Source organism: Capra hircus, chromosome 5 (genome assembly GCF_001704415.2).
Source record: "Capra hircus breed San Clemente chromosome 5, ASM170441v1, whole genome shotgun sequence".
In the NCBI taxonomy this organism is placed as follows: domain Eukaryota; kingdom Metazoa; phylum Chordata; class Mammalia; order Artiodactyla; family Bovidae; genus Capra; species Capra hircus.
In genome coordinates this window covers 98,345,723-98,370,590 of record NC_030812.1, presented here as the reverse complement: position 1 = coordinate 98,370,590, position 24,868 = coordinate 98,345,723, and the positions used below count along the sequence as shown (strand labels likewise).

The following is a 24,868-nucleotide window of genomic DNA, read 5'->3' as shown; positions in this document are numbered from 1 at the left end:
ATTAATGTTTCAATATCATCAGACCCAGGAACACAATGTTCTTTGCAAGGATGGGAGTTCTTATGTCCACACCCAACTGACCCAAGACACATCCCACCATCCCCTCATTAGGGGGGAATGAAGACCAGTTTTTCTGCAGAAAAAGTGAGAGAAAGCAACTGTTGCCTTTAGCAATCAAAATACTATAGATCTCAACTGACTGTCTGTTCTTTCAGCATTGCTTCTTGCTGAAGCAAAGAAGGGATACTTGGAAGTGGAGCAGGGATGATGGCTTTGTGGGTAAGTTCCCATGATTCTCAGCACAGAGGCTGGGGACTGAGTGTTCCCAGTTCAGGCTGCTCTGGGTGTCTTAATAATGACACAGGTTGTCCTCTTCTCCTGTGTCTAAGATCAGCTAATTCTGTGAATCTGGTTTACATGCTCTTTAACAAAAATATATTTTGGAAGTGCTTTGTGCATGTGAGATCTTAGTTCCCTGACCAGGAATTGAACCCATGTCCCCCTGCAGTAGAACTGCAGAGTCTTGACCACTAAACCATCAGGGAAGTCCTGGATCTTGGTTTACACTCATTCATATGGGGTATCAAGGAGACACACATAAGAGAGCAAGAGCTCTGTAGTTACACATACCGAGACAGGAAGAGCTGTACAGTTGAAAACCACCCACATATGGCTGCTGATTAAAAAAGAGAAAGAAAGAAAGGAATGTTGGTGAGAGACAGACTGACAGCTGGTGTTGGCAATGGGCTCAGAGAAGAAATGAACAGCTATTGAAATGGGACATTATGGGAGTTTCCTTTCTACATGACTATGTTCTTAATGGAATAATGCTCCTTTAGATAACAGCTAACACTTAAGAACAAGATTTTAAAAACGATTGCTTGATGTTTAGGAGACTGAAAAAAGCAGGCAGGTTGGGGAGAGAATGAGACTGGCACATGGGAAAATGCTTTTGTTTCTGTTTTTAATGTGTTTGTTTGCTTGGCTTTTAGCCCAAAGGCAGCCCACAGTCATTGTTGAGGGACAGGTGAAATTCCTATGGAAAACATGTGGTTTTCTAGGTATGAAAAATCAGAAGATAGAGTTTGGGGAAATCACAGGGGTGGATAGTGCTGGATATTCATAAGGAACACTGATAATGGGGAAATGGTCAGTGTGTTTTTATGCCTCTCCAGGGTTTCTCTTTCAGCTACAATTTACTTACATTTCATTAAAAAAAAAAAAAAACTTGATGAAATAACCAACCTCTATCTTTTCTTAGGCCTAAGAATGCTCTGAAAAGGTGTTTCCAATAAAACTGAAATAAACCCACTGCACAAAAACTGGAGTTAACCCACAGCTGGGACTACAGGTTTCAGCAATACCCCAATGAGAAATAAAGAGCTGACAATTTATATAGAAAGCATTCTGGCTGGTTTTTTGGGGTGAATTTGAGAAAAAATAGCACACCACATGTGTGGTTTGTCATTTAGTCACAACAAGCATCGGACTTAACAGTTTTTAGAGGACTGCATATTTCCAATCTCATCGAACTTTTTAAAACATTCTCATTTACACAAGGAAGTAAATTGCTGTTAAGAACCTGTGGTAGGCAGAAGAAAAGCCCCAAAAGATGTTTGTGTCCTAGTCCCCAGGACCTTTAATAGCCTAGTTTACATAGTAAAAGGGACATTTCAAATGTGATTAAGATAATGAATTTTTGAAAGAGGAAATTATCCTGTATTATCTGGGTGGTCCTAATTTTAACTTTTTATTTTGTATTGCGGAATAGCCTATTGGGCTTCCCTGGTGGCTCAGACAGTAAAGAATCTACCTGCAATGCAAGAGACCCAGGTTCAATTCCTGGGTTAGGAAGATGCCCTGGAGAAGGGAATGACAACCCACTCCAGGGTTGTCCAGCCTGGAGAATTCCAAATCCCCCACCTCCCTCCCCCCAGTGGCTCAGCAGTAAAGAACCTGTCTGCAGTGCAGGAGCCTCAGGAGACATGGGTTCAATCCATCAATCTGTAAGATCCCTTGGAGGAGGGCGTGGCAATCCACTCCAGTGTTCTTACCTGGAGAATCCCATGGACAGAGGAGTCTGCTGAGCCACAGTCCATAGGATCACAAAGAGTCGGATATGACTGAAGCAACTTAGCATGCATGCATAATCAATTAACAATGCTGTGATAATTTCAGGTGGACATTGAAGGGATTCAGCCAGATATATATAGAGATATATATATATATATATATACACACTATCCATTCTCCCCTAAACTCTCCTCCCATCCAGGCTGCCATATAACATTGAGCAGAGTCCCATTTGCTACACAGTAGGTCCTTGTTGGTTATCCATTTTGAATATAGTAGTGTATACAGGCAACTACAAGTTCATTCTCTGTGAATCTCTTTCTGTTTAGTAACTAAGTTTACTTGTATCATTTCTTTTCAGATTCTGCATATAAGAATGCCACATGATATTTCTCCTTCTCTGTCTGACTTACTTCACTCAGTATAACAATGTCTAAGGCCAACCACGTTGCTGAAAATAGCATTATTTCATTCTGAGAGAAAGGACTATGCTGTGAAAGTGCTGTACTCAATATGTCAGAAAATTTGGAAAACTCAGCAGTGGCCACAGGACTGGAAAAAGTCAGTTTTCATTCCAGTCCCAAGGAAAGGCAATGCCAAAGAATGCTCAAACTACAAACTACGGCACAATTGTACTCATCTCACACGCTAGTAAAGTAATGCTCAAAATTCTCCAAGCCAGGCTTCAGCAATATGTGAACCATGGAATTCCAGATGTTCAAGCTGGTTTTAGAAAAGCAGAGGAATCAGAGATCAAATTGCCAACATTCTCTGGATCATCGAAAAAGCAAGAGAGTTCCAGAAAAACATCGATTTCTGCTTTCTTGACTATGCCAAAGCCTTTGACTGTGTGGATCACAATAAACTGTGGAAAATTCTGAAAGAGATGGGAATACCAGACCACCTGACCTGCCTCTTGAGAAACCTGTATGCAGGTCAGGAAGCAACAGTTAGAACTGGACATGGAACAACACAGTGGTTCCAAATAGGAAAAGGAGTACATCAAGGCTGTATATTGTCACCCTGCTTATTTAACTTATATGCAGAGTACATCATGAGAAACACTGGGATAGAGGAAGCACAAGCTGGAATCAAGATTGCCAGGAGAAATATCAATAACCTCAGATATGCAGATGATACCACCTTTATGGCAGAAAGTGAAGAAGAACTAAAGAGCCTCTTGATGAAGGTGAAAGAGGAGAGCGAAAAAGTTGGCTTAAAACTCAGCATTCAGAAAACGAAGATCATGGCATCCGGTCCCATCACTTCATGGCAAATAGATGAGGAAACAGCAGAAACAGTGGCTGACTTTACTTTTCTGGGCTCCAAAATCACTGCAAATGGTGATCACAGCCATGAAATTAAAAGACGCTTACTCCTTGGAAGGAAAGTTATGACCAACCTAGACAGCATGTTAAAAAGCAGAGACATTACTTTGCCAACAAAGGTCCGTCTAGTCAAGGCTATGGTTTTTCCAGTGGTCATGTATAGATGTGAGAGTTTGACTATAAAGAAAACCGAGCACCGAAGAATTGATGCTTTTGAACTGCAATATTGGAGAAGACTCTTAAGAGTTCCTTGGACTGTACAGAGATCCAACCAGCCCATCCTAAAGGAGATCAGTCCTGGGTGTTCATTGAAGGACTGATGTTGAAGCTGAAACTCCAATAGTTTGGCCACCTGATGTGAAGAGCTGACTCATTTGAAAGACCCTGATGTTGGGAAAGATTGAGGGCAGGAGGAGAAGGGGATGACAGAGGATGAGATGGTTGGATGGCATCACTGACTCAATGGACATGGGTTTGGGTAATCTCTGGGAATTGTTGATGAATAGGGAGGCCTGGTGTGCTGCAGTTCATGGGGTCGCAAAGAGTCGAACACGATTGAGCGACTGAACTGAACTGAATATTCCATTATATAAATGTACCACATTTTCTTTAACCATTCCTCTGTTGATAGACATTTAGGTTGCTTCCATGTCTTGACTTTTGTAAACAGTGCTGCAGTGAACACTGGGGTGCATGGATCCTTTCAGATCATGTTTTTTTCTGGATACATGCTCAGGAATAGGATTGCAGAGTCATATGATAGCTCTGCTTTAGTTTTTTAAGGAACCTCCATACTGTTCTCCATAGTGGCTGCACCAGTTTACATTCTGAGTGCTCCCAATTTAATCCTAGGAAAGTGGGGGATCATTCCTAGATGGGATCAGAGAGACATGAGACCCAAAGAAGGGTCAGAGAGATACAATGTTTCTGGGTGAAGACTGAGAAAAGGGGCCAGGAGCCAAGGAATACAAAGAAGCTAAAGGATGAAAACTTGAGGAAATGGATTCTTCCCACAGAACATTCAGAAGGAGGGCAGTTCAGCCTTGACTTTACCGAGATCGGGGTTGGCCTTCTAACCTACAGAACTGTGAGACAATAAACTTGTATTGTTTAAGCTGTGTAATTTGGTAAAGCAGCAAATACAAAACTCCAAAAATATTTGGAGACTATACATGAGGAAGGAAACAAATCATTTCTAAAGGCTTCCTTTGGGGTAAGGAGGAGTTTAGGTAACTGTACTCAGGAAGAGAATGTGGGTTAGGGTTCTGTTTTCAGATGACTTGGGGAGTGGTTTGAAAGCTCTTAAGGTTCACCTCTGTGTGAAGATTAGCTTAGTCACAGGTCTCCAGAATGAGCGGCAACCACTTTCGGGGTGTGAATTAATATCCAACAGGCTGCAGAAATGCAACCAATTATTCTTCAGTAACACTTTGGCATGATCTCTAAATACATAAATGTACATATAATTCTTGTTTATTTTTTTTTCAAACTTATGCAGTGCTCAGTCCAAAGCAAGCTAACAAACTAAAAGACATGAAAGTGAAAGAAAGTGAAGTTGCTCACGTTTGTCCAACCCTTTTCGACCCCATGGACTGTAGCCTACCAGGCTTCTCCATCCATGGAATTCTCCAGGCAAGAATACTGGAGTGGGTTACCATTTCCTTCTCCAGGGGATCTTCCCAACCCAGGGATCAAACCCGAGTCTCCCACATTGGAGGCAGATGCTTTAACCTCTGAGCCACCTGGGAAACATGCGGCAGCTCTAAATCCCACTGCCAAGAATGTGGAAATGAATAATAAATTTACATTCGTGTTCTGTTCTAGGTAAATTAGGTGAAGGCACAGACCATTAATATAAGCAAAAGTTAAATCAAACAAGTGATTACAAAAATGAGAACTTGAGCGTTCCCTGATGGTCCAGAGGTTAAAACTTGGAACTTTCACTGCCATGGACCTGGGTTCCATCTTTGATTGGGGAACTGAAATCCTGGGAAGTAAAATTCTGCAAGCTGCATTGCCATAAATAAATAAATAATAATAAATATTAGCTGACTAATGAAAAAAAAGGGAGAGCTCAAGGTTGTTTTTCTTTGTTTTGGACTTTCATTAAATTTCGCAAAGATGGAGTTCTTGTTTTCATTTCCCTAATTCTTTCATATGCCTTAAAGTTCCCTTAAAAAGTAATTAATTTTTTACTATCTTATATGAAACAATACTTTGGTAAAACAGTGATGAAGAATCTCACCTGGTTCTGAATTATTTCTATAATGAAGATTGACCCTACATGCTTTCTACTATTATGATCCTTAAATGCTATATTATCTATTATTCATTGATTTTGGAAATTACTGTCTATACTTTTCTCCCTTAAAAATTTCCAGCATCTCTGCCTTCCCGGGTGGCTCAGTTGTAAAGAATACGCCTACCAACAAAGGAGATATGGGTTAGATCCCTCGTTTAAGAAGATTCCACATGTCCTAAACCCTGGGCCTCAACTATTGAGCCCGTGCTCTAGAGCCCAGGAGCCAAAACCACAGAGCCCATGTCCTGCAACTACTGAAGCCCTTGTGCCCTAGAACCTGTGTCCTCAAGAAAAGAAGCCGCCGTGTTGAGAAACCTGTGTGCTGCAACTAGAAAGTTGCCCCCACTGACCACGACTAAAGGAAAGCCCATGCAGCAAGGAAGAACCAGCACAGCCAAAAATAAGTAAATGAAATAAATACGATTAAACAAACAAACAAAAATTCCTGCCTCTCAATAGCACTTTGTGCCAGATTATACTAGCAAATAACACTGCTTGTTGTAATCATCTACAATTTCTAGGACATCTCTCCTCATTTTTTTTTTTACCATTTTTCGACTGTCTTAAATCTCTTCATTCACCTCTATTCCTGTCATGATCATCAGTAATTTCAGGGCTCTTGTAGGTGAAATTCCAATACCCTGTGCGCTCAGATACTGGATTTACCTCCAATAACCTTGACCACACCCACAAATTAGTCACTCATTATGGTGATCATACATTAAAGATATGCTTTTCTTTACTGTAGTTACTAGCCACGTATGACAGTATAAACTTCTGTGAATTAAACTTAAAAACTCATTTCCTTAGTCATTCTAGTTATAATTCAAATAAAATTTTCAGGCTGAACACATGCACAAAAATGAACAGCCCTTTCCCAGCTGTTTCACTGTACTTCTCCATTTCAGTAAATGAAAACTTTACACTTAACGGTTTCTCAGCCAAAAACTTAAAATCACCATTGACTTCCCCTGTGGCTTTCAGATGAATTAAACCCATGAGAAAATACTGTTCATTGCAGAAAATAAGGGAACATAGGCATTAAACATACAAGTATTGTTCACTTGGGATACATTAAAAGAAATAATGAGTTTACATGACAGAAAATTGTGTTCATTCTTCCATGATCATTCCATTCCCATGTATTATTCTTATTTCAGAGTATGCTTTTAAAGAGGGACCTATATTGGCTAGTGCCCAGAGAATGAGGAGAATAGGAATTAATTCAAAATTATTTATAAAAAGGAATGGACTAAAGTGAAAGTTAAACTGGAGGTAACAGACCTAAAGAAAAGATAAAGCAAAAGCAACAGTAACAAAAATGACCACTGGGCGGAGCCAAAGGATGAATATTGGAAAGAATTTATTTTAATGTATATTTATCCAATCAAGCTAATAAAATATTTTGTTTAAACTAAAGGACTATGCGGAGAAGGCAATGGCAACCCACTTCAGTACTCTTGCCTGGAAAATCCCATGGACAAAGGAGCCTGGAAGGCTGCAGTCCATGGGGTCGCGAAGAGTCGGGCACGACTGAGCGACTTTACTTTCACTTTTCACTTTAATGCATTGGAGAAGGAAATGGCAACCCACTCCAGTGTTCTTGCCTGGAGAATCCTAGGGACGGTGGGCTGCCGTCTATGGGGTCGCACAGAGTCAGACACGACTGAAGCGACTTAGCAGCAGCAGCAGCAGCAAAGGGCTATGAAGACAGACTGATTGATTCAAATCCAGAACATTTGATCAACATTTACAAAAGTCCAGTGACTTTTGGCAAGTCCCTTAATCTCTGTGCTTTATTTTTCTTATTAGTAAAATTGGCATAAAATCTACCACAAGGGTAATTAAGTAAGGCAAATAGGAGCAATAACAAATGGTATCACTATTATACCAGAATTAACCTTAAATTATTCTAGATGCTCTTAAAAGTGGAAGCTTTTGAACAGCAAAGAAAACCAGTGACAAAACACAAAGACAGGCTACTAAGTGGGAGAAAATACTTGAGAAATATTCGTGATGGATAAGGAGTTAATAGCCAAAGTATATAAAGAGCTCATACAACTCAATATTTATTTATTTATTAATTTTTTCAACTCAATATTTAAAAAGAGACAACTTGATTCAAAAATTGACAGAATAGACCTGAATAGACATTTTTCCAAAGAAGATGCAGTGATCGCCAACAAGCACATGAAAAACCCTCAACACCTCTAGTCACCAGGGGAAATACAAATCAGACCACAGTGAGATATCACCTCACACCTGTCAGAATGGCTATCAACAAAGAGACCACAAATAGGAAATGTCGGTGAGGATGTGGAGAGAAGGGAACCCTCCTACACTGTGGTGGGAATGTAAATGCAAATTGGTGAAGCCACTAATAGTACAGAGGTTTCTCAGAAAACTAAAAAATAGAACTACCACAGGATCCAACAATTCCACTCGGGAATATATCTAAGAAAGCAAAAACACTAATTTGAAAAGACACAGCATTCCAATGTTCATAGCAGTACTATTTACAATAGCCAAGATATAGAAGCAACCTAAGAGTCAATCAACAGATGAATAGATAAAGATGTGGTGTGAGCGTGTCTAAGTCGCTTCAGTCGTGTCTAACTCTTCGCAACCCCGTGGTCAGTAGCCCACCAGGCTTCTCTGTCCATGTGATTCTCCAGGCAAGAATACTAGAGTGGCTGCTGTTTCCCTCTCCAGAGGAACTTCCCAACCCAGGGATTGAACCCGCGCCTCTCAAGGCTCCAGCACTGCAGGTGGATTCTTCACCACTAGGCCACCAGGGAAGCCCAAAGATGTGGTGTGTGTATATATACATACATTTCAATTTAGGTACATATGATATATACCACATTATATATACATGTATATATACACACAAAATGAAATACAGCCATAAAAAGGAACAAAATTCTGTCATTTTCAACACTGTGGATGGACTTGGAAAGTTTTATGCTCGGTGAAATAAATCAGACAGAGAGAGACCAATATCAAAAGATATTGCTTGTATGTGCAATCTAAAAGTTCAAATGAATGTGTATAATGAAATAGAAACACATCTGCAGATATAGAGGACAAACTAACGGTTACTGGTAGAGAGCGGCCAGAGAGGAGAGGCGCATTACAGGTATGGGACTAAGAGATACAAACTTCTATGTATAAGATAGATAAATCACAAGGGTATATTGTACAGCATAGGAAAATATAGACATCAATTTGTAACAACTTTATTATAAGTATAATCTATAAAAACATTGAATCTCCATTTTGTACACCTTAAAAAATAATATTGTAAATCAACTGAACTTCAGTTTAAAAAATGGAAAAATGTTGTGCAATTCTCCAGCCCTCTTCTAGTCAAGTTTAAACAAATCAGTTCAAATGAACACAACCAGAGTTTGCCAGAAGCCTCACCAGTAAGGCTCTATTATAAGACTTTTTTCATAGCCTCTATGATATCTGAAATAGTCTAGCTCTTTCCTTTCTTTCCTCTTTTGCTATCTGCATTCACCACCCTCCACTAGAACATAACCTCAATAAGAGCACAACTCTCATATGTGTCTTTTACCACTTAATCCCCCAGAAAATAGAACAGTGCTTAAGACATACACACAGTGATCAGTGGATACACATTCAACTGACTGGTTAGCTGTCCTTGAAATGTTAAATTTTACAGTGATTTTAATAGGATGCCTTGTATCCCAATATACTATGACATGAATTTTCAGTTCAAGTATGCTTGATCAGTTCACATCCCTCAAACACAGAATACAGCATACTCCAAATTTCACTAGCTTTGCGTCAGAGGTGTGCCCCCTCGAATAAACATTCCCCCTTCCTTATCTTTTCATATGCAACCTGTGCCTTTTCTTCAAATCTTATCTATTTCATTTGATAAGATGTAGAGGAGGGCATGCCAACCCTCTCCAGTATTCTTGCCTGATGAATCCCACAGACAGAGGAGCCTGATGGTCTACAGTCCATGGGATCAGAAAGAGTCGGACATGACTGAAGTGACCTAGCATGTACATTCCATTTGATTGTTATCTAATGTTCTTACAGGGATTTTGCACACACGTGTGTGATGAACATCTCAGTCAGTGTTGGGAAGGTGATCTAATACATTTTCCCCCTTTCATTTTCTCTGTTGTGTATAAACAAAAGCTCTGTTACAGTTATCATCTGATAATTACGCGTTACTTAACTTATTCACTTTCAGTTCAGTTCAGTCACTCAGTCGTGTCCTATTCTTTGCGACCCCATGAATCGCAGCACACCAGGCCTCCCTGTCCATCACCAACTCCTGGAGTTCACTCAGACTCACATCCATAGAGTCCTGATGCCATCCAGCCATCTCATCCTCTGTCATCCCCTTCTTCTCCTGCCCCCAATCCCTCCCAGCATCAGAGTCTTTTCCAATGAGTCAACTCTTCGCATGAGGTGGCCAAAGTACTGGAATTTCAGCTTTAGCATCATTCCTTCCAAAGAAATCCCAGGGTTGATCTCCTTCAGAATGGACTGGTTGGATCTCCTTGCAGTCCAAGGGACTCTCAAGAGTCTTCTCCAACACCACAGTTCAAAAGCATCAATTCTTCGGTGCTCAGCCTTCTTCATAGTCCAACTCTCACATCCATACCTCACCACTGGAAAAACCATAGCCTTGACGAGACGGACCTTAGTTGGCAAAGCAATGTCTCTTCTTTTGAATATGCTATCTAGGTTGGTCATAACTTTTCTTCCAAGGAGTAAGCGTCTTTTAATTTCATGGCTGCAGTCACCATCTGCAGTGATTTTGGAGCCCAAAAAAATGAAGTCTGGCACTGTTTCCACTGTTTCCCCATCTACTTCCCATGAAGTGATGGGACCAGTTGCCATGATCTTCATTTTCTGAATGTTGAGCTTTAAGCCAACTTTTTTGCTCTCCTCTTTCACTTTCATCAAGAGGCTTTTTAGTTCCTCTTCACTTTCTGCCATAAAAAATAACACTTATTCCACTTTTCTGACTCCCTCTTCCCCTTCTGGCTTCTCCTTCTTTCTTTTTTACACATCCTCTATCCATCATTACCAAAACAAACCAGAAGCAATATTGTAACAAATTCAATAAACACTTTTCAAAAAGAGGTAATTTATGTAACAATCAATCTCTAAAATATTAAACAAAGGTTTTTATTCCAAATGCAAACTCATCAGGCTATTTGGAATAAAAACTTCAGCTGTACTTTCCTAAGCCAAAAGAAGAAGGAGCATTACTCAAGTAGAAAAGAATTTTTAAAAGATATGAAAAAGTTATAGAATATATATACACTGCTGCTGCTGCTGCTAAGTCTACTATGCATAAAATAGGTAAACAAGAGCCTACTAAAAAAAATATGCAAGTAGAAATAAAGTGTCAGTGGTAGGCCTTGTCGGGTGACTGAGAAACTTCTACAAACCTCTGGATTTTGGAGAACGGAAAAGAAAATCATTTATCTACCACTTTTTCCTGCAGTTCTCTGCTTCATTTTTGCTGAGTAATTCAGCTTGCATTTATGGGTTATGTAGAGAGAGGAAGCAGAATTAAGACTAATGCTATCAGGCCTCCTTTGACCCTGAGAGTCTCTGTACTCACCCAACATACTTCTAACACCACAAAACCACACTTGATAGATACAAATGAAGGCAAATATATTTTCATGAAACATAGATCCAAGCAAGAGATGCTCAGCCTGTTGTTTCAAGTTATCATTACTGGCAATTTAAAGTGAAAGTCTGATAGTCTCTCAGTTGTGTCCGACTCTTTGAGGCCCCCATGGTCTGTCAGTGGGATTCTCTAGGCAGGAATACTGGAGTGGGTTGTCATTCCCTTCTCTCAGTATCTTCCCAACCGAGGGAATCAAACCAGAGTCTCCAGCATTGCAGGCAAACTTTTTTTTTTCACCATCTGAGCTACCAGGGAAGCCTGGTTTAAAGTGAAAACATTACTAAAAGACAATATATCAATTTTGTTTTATTTCACTGTATTAGATTGTTTTCCTTTGATGCATAAACCTAACCCATATAAATCCTGCCTCATGTGGATTTCTTGATTTTTTAAAAATTTTTACATGCAAAAGATGCAATAATTCAGAAGAATTCTAGGCCATAATTAGACATTCTAACACAAGACCATGGAACATCAAATATAGCTCTTCTTAGATCAAATTATATCAGACTCATTTATCACAGAGAGATAAACTCTTTATAAGATGATATTTTATTTATGAATTTTCATCAGAAGTCAGTCTGCTTAAACAACATGATTTGCACTCTGCTGAGGTTAAGATGAAGCGTGAACTTTTGCTCTTGGAAAGGATATACATGATGGAAGATTCAGAATGGAAGCTAAGGAAACAGGAAACAAATGCCATATCTACTCCTTTACCACAAGTTATTATTTTAGTGTTTTTGTGTTCAAGGTCCATGTATCTCTGAGCAGCTATCTAAGGGCTTCCTGGAAAGAAACAAAAAACAAAAAAACATGTGCCCCAACTCATGTGGCTCCAACTTAGCAAACAGAGGAGAATCACAGGCGGGTAGACATTGAGATCATCAGAGTGGACAAATTTTGTGAAACCATTGAACACTGAACTCACTTGCAGCCCAAGGAAAGCCATGCAGGATGAAGATGGATATGTCACCTTAAATATTAAAGCTCAAAAACCAGCTCTGACTTCAGGTAAGAACGCCCAGAGCCAGCAACTTGCAAATGAACTATTGAAACGGTTCTACCCTAGAGTCCTTTTTTCTACTAGTGATAGCATGTATAGTTTTGTTTTCTTTTCCTGAATGACCCTTTTTCCCAACAGCATTTAAGTGGTATCAGCATAAACTCAGATAGATTTACTTAGAATATAAACAACATAGGTCTTCCCTTGACTCAGTTGGTCAAGTCTGGCCTTTAATGTGGGAGATCCAGGTTCAGCCCCTGGGTTGGGAAGGTCCACTGGAGGAGGGCCTGGCAACCCACTCCAGTATTCTTACCTGGAGAATTCCATGGACAGAAGAGCCTGGTGGGCTATAATCCTTAAAGTTAGACACAACTGAGTGACTAACACTTCACACTTCACATAAACAACAAAGGATACAAGCAGGGCACATTATATTAAGTTTTACAGAGTTAAATGTGGAGGGACTAGAAATCTAGGGGATAAGCGAAGAGAACGTTCAGAAATTTCATTTTCTAAGATGTCAGCAAATGAGTGTGATTCTATAGTTGCTCCTTATCACCACAATTGTTTATATGGTTGGGCACAAAACAAAGAGAAATACAAACACACAAGACCTTAGCAGCTAGTTACATTCTGACTCAGAGAGAAGTCCAGTGGGAGTGGGAATGGAGCAGGTTGTGTTTACTGTTGGTGATCACCACGGGAGCAAAGGCAAGATGGACCGAAGAAGCAGTTTATGTCACTTGGAGAATGCTGACAGGGCAGGGATGGGGTGATGCTGTCCCATAGCTATGCCATGCTGCCTGCCCTCTGACATCTTTATTGTATGCCCACAGTGGAACCTGCTTCCTCCCCTTTGTGGCGTGTGATGGCTTTGGCTCTGCTGGTCTTATGCGTGGGGATGGTTGTTGGGCTGGTGGCTCTGGGGCTTATGTGTAAGTATTGACTTTTTCCTAATGATGTGGCATACCGAAGTGTCCTGGTGTATGTCACTAAGCCTAATTGTCACTATTTGTATATTTGTCACCACACCAATCATCCTATGCTTAGGGGCCAGGACGCTCTCAGTAAGGGAGAATTCTGACCTTTAACTTCTGATTAAAATTAAATTTTAGATTAAATTAATTGGGCTTCTCTGATGGCTCAGATGGTAAAGAATCTGCCTACAATGTGGAAGACTCAGATTCAATCCTTGGGTCAGAAAGATCCCCTGGAGAAGAAAATTACAACTTGCTCCAGTATCCGTGCCTGAGAAATTCCATGGATAGAGGAGCCCAGTGGGCTGCAGTCCATGGTATCTCAAAAGAGTCAGACATAACTGAGCTAATAAACAATAACATATCTTTATAATGTATAATTGCTCATATACTGTTTATTTTTCCATAAGATATTTTAGAATGTTTCATTCACCACCTTTGATTGATTTCAATGTGGCTGTACTTTGAGCACAACAAGAATGAATATTCTGATATTACATGGAAGCGTAATAATAGAGGTCATTCACCTCTGTGAAATGCACTTAGAAGTTTGTGTTCAAGGAAAAATCAAAACAGCCACTTTGGGCATGCGATTTGATCATGGCATGTTCTTACTTGTGATTATCTCGTTCAAGTATTGACAGTTCTCTTTTTTTAATTTTTTTTTTATTTTTGCAGAACCCTCAGCTGCCATTCTGCACAGTACTTAATGTGTTCTTTTATTATTATTATTATTTTACTTTACCCATTTTACCCTGATCACTTTTCAGCACTCATCTACTCATATATCTCCTGGAGGAGGAAATGGCAACCCACTTCAGTATTCTTGCCTAGAAAATTCCATGGACAGAGGAACTGAGTGGCCTATAATCCATTAGTTTGCAAAGAATTGGACACAACTGGGTGACTAAGCACACACACACTACTTATATGTATTCAGTAAATACTTCAAAGATTGATAACTACTGAATTTAAAGTTCATAGAGAGGACATTTTTGCATCGCCCTTTTTATTCTAATTAAAAATGATTATCTAATGTTTCCATCTAGCTGTCATGCAGCAAAACTACCTACAAGCCGAAAATGAAAATCTCTCAGGAACTCTGAAAATGTTAGTAAAGAAGGTCTGCCAAGATTTAATACAACTATCAGGACAAAAGGAAAGTAAGTACGGTTTGTTAACCTCTTCATCTCCCCTAACTCTGGAGTTTGTTTTTGTTTTTGTTTTTGTTTTTTTGATGCTATCTCTAAAGAATCTTGAGATATGCAGGAAACAATGAAGATGAGGAAAAAGTAAACTTAATTCAGAATGAACGGGATCCTATGCTTGTTTTCTCCTCAAGGTCATAAGTGCAACCCATGTGACACACACTGGCGATACTATGGAGACAGTTGCTATGGATTTTTCAAGCACAACCTGACATGGGAAGAGAGTAAGAAGTACTGTATTGACGTAAATGCTACTCTTGTGAAGATCACCAGCAAGAGCATCCTGGTAAGGATATTTCTATCTCAGATATCTTGGGAGTGATAAGGAGATAAATCTCAAAGGAGACAAATCTTCAGCATTTTTCTTTTTTTCACATGTCTATGTTGTCCAGTTTTTTCTCATCTGAGAGGTTTATCAAGCTCGGTAAAAATTACAGCCTTTGCGAGTAGAAAGTATTTAAATAGAACTAATGAAACTTTGAGTTCTGGTATTATCTCTGCAACAAAAGTTAAGATAATTTCTTAGTTTCCTTAACTCTATTTATGAATTCAAAAAAGAATCTGGAAATATAAAGAAACTCAATATGATTGTGAAATATAAATATCAGTGTTATCCCAACATAACATGCCGTCTCAGTTTTTGCTAAGTTGTTGACTTTTTGAATGAACCATGGTGCAAATTCTGTCTTTTCACAGATTCTCCCAGATATAGTTTTATTAATTTAAATTAATAGTTTAAATTATTTTTTATTGGAGTACAGTTGCTCTGATTTACAATAGTGTGTTAGTTTCTACTGCACAGCAAAATGAATCAGCTCTATGTGTGCATGTATTCCCTCCCTTTGGGATTTCTTTCCCATTCAGGTCATTACAGTGCATTGAGTAGAGTTCCCCGTGCTATGTAGAATCTAGAAAAATGGTATCACTGATCTTATCTGAAAAACAGAAATAGAGACACAGATGTAGAGAACAAATGTATGGATACCAAGGTGGGAAAGGAGGTGGTGGGAGGAATTGGGAGACTGGGATTGACACAGTTGAAAACACTTTAAAACATTTCCCCTCTTCCACAGTTCCCTCTTTGACAGCTTCTAACAAAAGCTCTTTCCAAGCAAAACACATTCACATTCGCTACTGCACTCTCCCTTTTTGTAAATCTTGGGAGCAAGCCAGGAGCCAAGAATTGGAGTTTCCCTTCTACCCAATAACAGTTAGTCAAAACATTGTTGTTCAATTGCTCAGACAGTCTGATTCTTTGTGACCCCATGGACTGCAGCACGCCAGACTTCCCTATCCTTCACCATCTCCCAGAGCTTTCTCAAACTCATGTCCATTGAGCCAGTGATGACATCCAACCATCTCATCCTCTATTACATCTTCTCTTCCTGCCTTCAACCTTTCCTAGCATCAGGGTCTTTTCCAATGAGTCAGCTCCTGGCATCAGATGGTCAAAATATTGGAGTTTCAGCTTCAGCATCAGTCCTTCCAATGAATATGCAGGGTTAATTTCCTTTAGGAGTGACTGGTTTGATATCCTTGCAGAAGGGACTCAAGAGTCTTCTCCAACACCACAGTTCAAAAGCGTCAGTTCTTGGTACTCAGTTTATTTATGGTCCAACTCTCACAGCCATACACGACTACTGGAAAAACCATAGCTTTGACTAGATGGACCTTTGTCAGAAAACTAATGTCTGCTTTCTAACAAGCTGTCTAGGTTTGTCATGGCTTTTCTTCCAAGGAGGAAGTGTCTTTTGATTTCATGGCTGCAGTCACCATCCACAGTGATTTTAGAGCCCAAGAAAATAGTCTGTCACTGTTTCTATCATTTCCCCATCTATATGCCATGAAGTGATGAGACTGGATGCCATGATACTCATTTGAATGATGAGTTTTAAACCAGTTTTTTCACTCTCCTCTTTCACCTCAATCAAGAGATACTTACATATGTGTATATATATATATATATATATCCATATTTTTAATCTTTTTATTTTGTATTGAGGTATAACCCATAAACAATGTTGTGTAGTTTTAGGTGAATAGTGAAGGGACTCAGCCATTACATATACATGAAAGCACATATCTTTTAAAAGGCAGAAATTGTTTATTGTATTTATCACAAAATGTGAATGTAGTAATTATTCACATTTTTGCATATTAAAATGAAATCAAATGTAAATTGGAATAGATCAGGATTTGGGTTCTATGCAGACAGAGATTCAATAGAATTCAAATATTTAGGCAAGTCATTTTCTTTTTTTTTTTATTTTGATTCAAAGCATTTATTAATTCAAACTTTACAACAGTCCTACAAGGATTTTTTTGGTTTTGGTTTTGTTTGGTTTTGTTTTGTTTTTCTCTTCATTTTACAGTGATGAGATTAATGCACAAGGGAATAAAGTAATTGTCCAATTTCCCACATTCCCACATAAAAGAGCTTTTATGATTTGAGCTCAGGAAGTCTGGCTCCAAAACCCACAGGGCAGGTTTCCATTCTCTGCTGCTAAGTCACTTCAGTCATGTCCGACTCTGTGCAACCCCATAGAGGACAGCCCACCAGGCTCCCCCGTCCCTGGGATTCTCCAGGCAAGAACACTGGAGTGGGTTGCCATTTCCTTCTCCAATGGCAAGTCATTTTCTATAGAACTGCTGGGGTCCAGCCCCCACAGGATCCAGGGGAACCTGAAGGAAAAACGGCGTCGGCAGATGATTTAGAGAGAGATAAAGAAAGAATATTGTGGATAAGAAAATAGAGGAGAGAAAGAGGCTGATATTCCTTGGTTTACATAGAAAGCCAATAAAACTTCGAGACAAGAAGTTTGCCGTGTTCACAGAGGCCACAGGTGCCTTCCCAGTCTACCGAGAGAGTGAAGACACAGAACGTCTTCCCGTTTAGGTCTTAGAAACCTGGGCAGATAAGTGAACACAGGGAGCCTCTATGCTCCAAGGGATCAGCCTGAAAAAGAAAGTAAGAGAGAAAAAAAGAGAAAAAAGAAGAACACGGGGTGACCAAGCTTCTTCAAGTGAGGCCCAATAGCTTTATTTTTAAAAGGCACTTTAATACCTTGTCTTATAGAGGGAAATAAAAGATGCAAAGTCATACAGTGTCAGCCCAAACATTACTTCTGTTTTGTCTTTATCGAAACCAGGATTTTTCTGCAAACCTTCCCCATAAACAATATTGTGTACATTATCTTCTGGCCTTGGAGGCCTGTGAACATTTTATGACCCTCTTTTGATAAAGGCTTCTCAACCAGAAAACTTATTTTCCCTTGAAATGTTTTTTCTTATATATATAATCTATGTCAGCCTCAAAAAGTATTAAACAGAGTTACATTCTCACGAAGCAAAGGTGCAGTGAGTTACAAGAAAGAACCAATTAGCTCAAAAGTCTGATGTGGTTAATTTCAAGGCTACACTTGTTTTTCTTACTTTCCAACTATGTCAACTAATGCACTCCCAGGTCCACAGTGGATAAGAGATATGGGAACTTAGCAACAAGCATTGGCCCAATAATGAAATCCTATGCCTAGCACTACTCTAGTAACTTTTAACTCTTTAAAAGGCCCTATGTTTTAGGCTTTCCATGCCTCTCACAGTTGGGAGGATGTAAATAATCATATGCATAGCTGCAAGAGTCTGGATATACCTGCCAAGAAAGCTATAATACTAACAGAGGGGGTTTGATTGGAAATATTCCTCTCATGTCCAGGAGACTTATTAGCTATAGCCCTAAGTTAATTTTCTCCAGAGAAAGGTGGTCAGGGTTAGCCCCCTGTTAATGTCAGAGGAGTTAGTTGGTGAAAGTCATGAAATAGTAAAACAGACAGATTCTGGTTTTGGGGTAGATGCTCGAGAAAGCCTTGGGAGCCAGCTGAGTCCTGAAGCCTTGCTTAACAGTTCTCTTCCACATGAACTTGTCATGGGTGGGATCTCCCGTGGTGGCTCCAGGCAGATAAGTAATTAGCAAAATTGACTCGTACCTTGTTGAGAGCTGAAATAACCAGTAACTGACCAGAAAAGAGGAAATTAACCCAGTGACATTCATGCTCATTTGTATGTCCTGTTATTCTAATTTGCTGTACCACATATTTGCTCTTCTTGTGGGCTCAGCTTCATAAAGAAGATACTCAGATAAATTAATTTCTTTCAAATCAGACAAAATAAGAGAGTGCCTTAAAATCTTAATTCTATTACAAGAAGGTTAGAGACTAAACATGTCTTCTCAAGTCTTATTGCTATAGGCCAATATCATGTTGAAGATGTACAATTAAAAGAAGTAATGTAATTTTTGAGGAACAAAAAAATAGTTGAGTTTTGGGCAGAACTTCAGGTAGAATCTGTCAATTCTATAGTGAAGTATATAATGTGGATGTATTTTAAAGAAAAAAAAGTTAATAGACACATGACATGTAGCTCACATTTAAGAAATAAGTGACTCTCACGAAATCTCTCTCATGGAATGCCGTCTTGTGCTTCATGTTCCTGCCAAGATGCTCAAGCCATTTTTATTTGCCAAGAGCATGTCCTCATCTATTTTTTCCTGGGAGGTATGCGAGCCCATGAACATTTGACTTTCTTCTAATTTTGCTACCCATAGATTGATTGATTGATTGATCCATCCATTAATTCAACACATTTGAGGACTTGAACCTGTGTGTTAATAAAACCTACAAAAATTATTAGCTTCATGGAACCTTATTCCAGTTGGAGCAACAGGCAATGAACAAAATAAATAAGTATTACTGCGTTTAGTCACTAAGTCATGTCCGACTCTTTGAGACCCCGTGGACTGTAGCCTGCCAGGCTCCTGTCTATGGGATTTCCCAGGCAAGAATACTAGATGGGTTGCTGTTTCCTTCTCCAGGGGATCTTCCCAACCCAGGGATCAAACCCCTGTCTCCTGCATTGCTGGTGGATTGTTTACCACTGTGCCACCAGGGAAACCCATATAGTACCGTAAATAGAGATAATTTCAAAGTAAAAAATTGTAGATGTATGTCATTTGTAAATCCTTTTGAGAAAGACATCTCTTTTATCCAGTCAACTAAAAAAAATTGATATTTCTATATGAAGATTTTGTAGACAAGCTAAGCAATGAAACCAAAGAAAGCAGAGCTTAATTCTAGGGAATATAAAATTTCATCAACAATGTATTTTTCATTTTCCTTCTCATATGCGGTACTTTATTTGGGATTCTAACCTTCAATTGATGGAACATAAACATATAGGATTATTAGAATATTATCTATCTTGTTTACAGTTTTTCCCTATATCCTACAAGTATTTTTCTGCTAAAACAAGTAAACTTGGTATAATTCTAAATATCAAATACAATCAGTTAGCATTAATATAGATATATAATCCATTGTTTTTTCCAGAGTCTTATCATGAAGTTTTTCCTTTATATCATTATAAGAACGGTAGAAACACCCTGACCATTATAATTATTTGTGTTTGCAATAGCAATATCTCAATAGCAGGACTGGATTAATTCGTTGGATTGGATTGTCCCGCCAGAAATCCAGTGACGTCTGGAGGTGGGAAGATGGCTCAGTTCCTTCCGAAACTGTGTAAGTCATTGGACACTCAGAACACAAGGCACAACTAGGAATTTTTATTCCTGAGATCCTCTCTGCTCTTGAGCACAAGTTACTTAAAAGCTGGGAAGTGGCTCTGTGTTGTACTATGTGTTACAAAGGTGATGACTGAGTTACTTACTCCCTAATCCTAACAAGAGAGCGCTTGCAATTAGATTCTATTTTCCGACTCTCCCATTCTCTGCTTTTCATCTAAGTCGTAATCCACCCTTGTTCCTGACACTTTTTTTTGCCACTTGTTTCTACCCTTAACTTTACCATTGAACACTTTCCATGTGTGTTTGGTTTGGTTTTGGTGTTTTTTTTGTAGCGTGATCTGATTCTCGTCACATATTTTGAGAACAAAATTTTCATCCTTGTAATTTATAGTTGGAACGTCTTACTTTGAGTCTTTTTTTGACTTTTCAGTATCATTTTCCCTTGTCTTCTACCTTAGGGGGTTTCCCTGATAGCTCAGTTCATAATGAATCCACCTGCAATGCAGGAGACCCTGGTTTGATTCCTGACTTGGGAAGATCCTCTGGAGAAGGGATAGGCTACCCACTCCATTATTCTTGGGCTTCCCTTGTGACTCAGCTGGTAAAGAATCCACCTGCAGTGAGGGAAACCTGGGTTCAGTCCTTGGGTTGGGAAGATCCTCTGAAGAAGGGAAAGGCTACCCACTCCAGTATTCTGGCCCTAGAGATTCCATGGACTATACAGTCCATGGGGTCTCAAAGAGCCGGACATGACTGAACGGCTTTTACGTTCTACCTCAGAGGTCTCCAAGAATCAGGCACGTTATCAATTACAAGAGGATTCTAAAGTCTATGTCAAAAGACTCTAACCTTCTACAGACAATCCAGGCAAAAGGATCAATTACAATACAATTACTTTACAATATTGTAAAGTAGTTAACCTCCAATTAAAATAAATAAATTTATATCTGAAAAAAATGATTTTCTAATCTCCAGTCACCTTTGTTCACATTGTGCAATGTCTCTCCATTTAAAATGTAAATTGACAACCCAAACTTGCATAATTAGATCATTACTTAATTTTTAATTCATTCATTCAACAGATACTTATTAAATTTTTATTATGGACAGAACTCAAGAGTACTAGGAGTACAAGCAAGCTTCTTCATAGATCTGGACTTTACATTTATCGCTTGCTGACTTTTCACAATAGTTCAGGCACACTGGTGACCCCTCTGTTCTTTCAAAAAATTAAACATGTTTTGTGGTCTTAGGGTTTTGTACCTGCTATTTCCTTCTAGAATCCCCTCCTCCGTGGCAGGCTCCCTCTTGTCACTCAAGTCTTTATAAACATCATTTTCTCAATGAGACCATCTTTAATTACCAAACTAAACTAGCCTCCCTCCACTGCATCCACTCAAGTCTATCACATCACGCTGTTCCATTATTACTTTTACCAGTCTCTGAGATTTTCTTTTTATTTGTTGGCTTCTTACCAACATTCCCTCACTACAATGTAAGTTCCCAATAGAAAAGACCTTATGTTTTGTTTATCCCTCTATTAGCAGCACATGAACAAGTTTGGCATGTAGCAGGTATCCCATGCTCGTGCTTGTGCTTGTACTAACTCAGTCGTGTCCGACTCTTTGCGACCTTATGGACTGTAGCCCACCAGGCTCCTCTGTCCTTGGGATTCCCCAGGCAAGAATACTGGAGTGGGTTGCCATTTCTTCCTGCTTGGGATCTTCCTGACCCAGGGATGGAACCTGAGTCTCCTGAGTCTTCTGCATTGGCAGGGGGGATTCTTTACCACTGAGCCACCTAGGTATCCCACAGATATTGGCAAATGAATTAATAAATATCCATTCTTTGTCCTCTTGTTATAGCAGTGTAGCAGGAAATATAGGCAAGTGAACAAGCAATTATAATGCAGTCTTATATCTGTTACCCTGTAACATAAATCCTCATTTCAAAAATAACTAATCGACTTACTTTTCCTTGAGCTCATTTCCACCCTGTGTAGGTACTTGTCCAATAGGGCTTCTCTCAATCTAAATTCTACCCTTCTTTCAAAACAGAACTAAAGCATGATCTTCCATGAAAAGATGAGAAAGTAAAGCCTTTTCTCATCATTTCAGATCCCCATCCATCTTTTCCTCTGGACTCTTATTGTACCTACTGTTCACTTCTACTTAATCTTAAGATATATTAAATTGCCACTGTGTTATTCACATGTGCACACTTCATACTCCAAAGCAGTCTGGGAGTTCCTCAAAGATCTGAATGTTGCTTTTTATATTTTCCCCTCATACTCCTTATCTTCACTTTGTGCCACAGACTACTTCACACAGAGTTTGACTGAGTGTTAGTCGCTCAGTTGTGACTGACTCTTTGCGACTCTTTGCGACCCCATGGACTGTAGTCCGCCAGGCTCCTCTGTTTGGGGAATTCTCCAGGCAAGAATACTGGAATGGGTTGCCATTTCCTTCTCCAGGACATCTTCCCAACCCAGAGATCGAACCTGGGTCTCATCCATGGCAAGCAGGTTCTTTACCATCTGAGCCATTAGAGAAGCCCAGACCCAGAGTTTGATTGCTGACTGTTCATTTAGCTTTCCAAGGAGCTCATTCTCCCTTTTCTATTCACAGGTTGAAGCTTTCTGGAACTGGAACAGAACATATGAATTGTGCTTATTTTCATAATGGAAAAATTCACCCTACCTTCTGTGAGAATAGACATTACTTAATGTGTGAAAGGAAAGCAGGCACAGTAAAGGTGGAACAACTACTTTAATGCAGACATGGGGCAGAATGTCACAGATAAGTGCTTGATTGGACAATAAAAGATCTGGGTGAAGGAACCATTAGCCGCAGAATTGCCTATTTTTCCCTTTTTTTCAGCTTGGAGTCATTATCCATGACTTTGCATTATCTATCCTACCAAACACATGTAGTTCCTTCTTTATATAGCCCTTTATACTGAGGAACAGGTTAGTGCCTTCTTTAAACATCCAGAAGCCCGTGTGTGAACCCACCATTTGTTTCCTAATTGTTCTGTTTCCATTAATTTTCATTCTCCTTGTCTTCCATTCCTAATTATCACAAGATATTCATACTATGATTCACTGCATCTTCAGACATAAATACATATATTTTACATTGAAACAAGAAAAGTTAGGGCTTCACTGACTTAAGCTATGCAAAATATCTAAGTTTGAAGGACAGTATAAGGTAAGAGAAAGGATACTAAACTTGGAATCAGTAAAATTATTTATTTTTATATTAATTTTTATTGGCGTATAGTTGCTTTACAATGTTGTGTTAGTTTCTGCTGTACAGCAAATATATATATACATATATTCCCTCTTTTTTGGATTTCCTTCCCATTTAGGTAGCCACAGAGCACTGAGTAGAGTTCCCTGTGCTATACAGTAGGTTCTCACTAGTTATCTATTTTATATGTAATATCAATAGTGCAAATACATCAGTTCCAATCTTCCAATTCATCCCACCCCCCGCATTTCCCCAATTAGTGTCCATGTTTGTTCTCTACATCTGTGTCTCTATTTCTGCTTTGCAAATAACATCATCTATACTTTTTTCCTAGATTCCACATATGTGCATTAATATACAATATTTCTTTTTCTCTTTCTGACTTACTTCGATCTGTATGATAGTCTCTAGAGACATGGATGGAATCAGAATAATTTAGATGGCATGATCACCCAAGTACAACCATGGACCAGTCATGTAACCTCTTAACTTTCATTTTCTCATATTTAAAAATAAGATAACACCTATCATATACCTCATAGTCCTACAACCTAAAATAAAACCTCAGGGTATTAATTATATCTGAAATTCCATGAAAGCAAATGCAGTGGTATTCCTAATTTTTATTCTATGCCTTCAAGCACAGCTCCTGGCTCATAAAAAACAAAAATATTTGCTTCTCATTGTTTGAGACAGTTCCTTAGAAAGCACAGCAATCGGTAAAACACTATACAAATGTATAATTTCTATTGAAAGTCTACCTCTGGTCAGACTCAATAGCAATGATTTTCTGTCCAAGAGAAGAAAAAGTTTGCAAGAAAACAAAGGGGGCTTGAAAATGAGTAAATGCAAGGCTCACAGGCTAGTTGAATAGCAAGCACAAATGCTTTATCTAGTTCTTTTCCTGACAGTCCTGTGTTTGGTTTTTGCTGAATAACTCATGCAATATTTATAGATATGTGGAAAGAGAGGCACCCTTTAACAGGATAACAAGCAAAATTTTCATTTCTTTTCACAGCTTCCCTAAAGGTACCCTTTATTCTTAAATTTGTGGTATTAAAATTTATGAACATGATTCTCAAAATCTCAGCTAATGTGCTTGTTAAAACATGCACCAGTTCAAACACAAATAGTTATGGTACTCAGTGGGAAGGCTGAGAAGAAAAAGTTTTGTTTCTTGTTTTGTTTTATTGGAGTATAATTGCTTTACAATGTGGTATTAGTTTCTGCTGTACAATGAAGTGAATTAGCTATATGTATTCCCTCCCTGTTGACCCTCCCTCCCATCCAGTTTATACGGAATAGAGAACTCAGCTTGTTGCTCTGTGATAACCCAGAGTCCTATGTTTTTAATAAGTGCTCCAACTTTATTATGACACAAATATCCTTTAATACATCTTGAGAAACACTACTTTACAACTTATTCCCTATCTGCCTGTTGGTAAATTAGTTA

At 39.0% G+C, this 24,868-nt stretch overlaps 1 protein-coding gene across 1 annotated transcript; it reads left to right on the top strand.

Annotated features, from left to right (window-relative positions):
* Positions 12,228 to 23,422, top strand: CLEC1B (C-type lectin domain family 1 member B). The gene is made up of 6 exons (XM_005680854.3): positions 12,228 to 12,409; positions 13,238 to 13,336; positions 14,428 to 14,541; positions 14,721 to 14,872; positions 20,053 to 20,159; positions 22,792 to 23,422. The coding sequence occupies exons 1-6, from the start codon at positions 12,346 to 12,348 to the stop codon at positions 22,934 to 22,936; spliced, it is 681 nt and encodes a 226-aa protein (XP_005680911.1). The 5' UTR covers positions 12,228 to 12,345; the 3' UTR covers positions 22,937 to 23,422.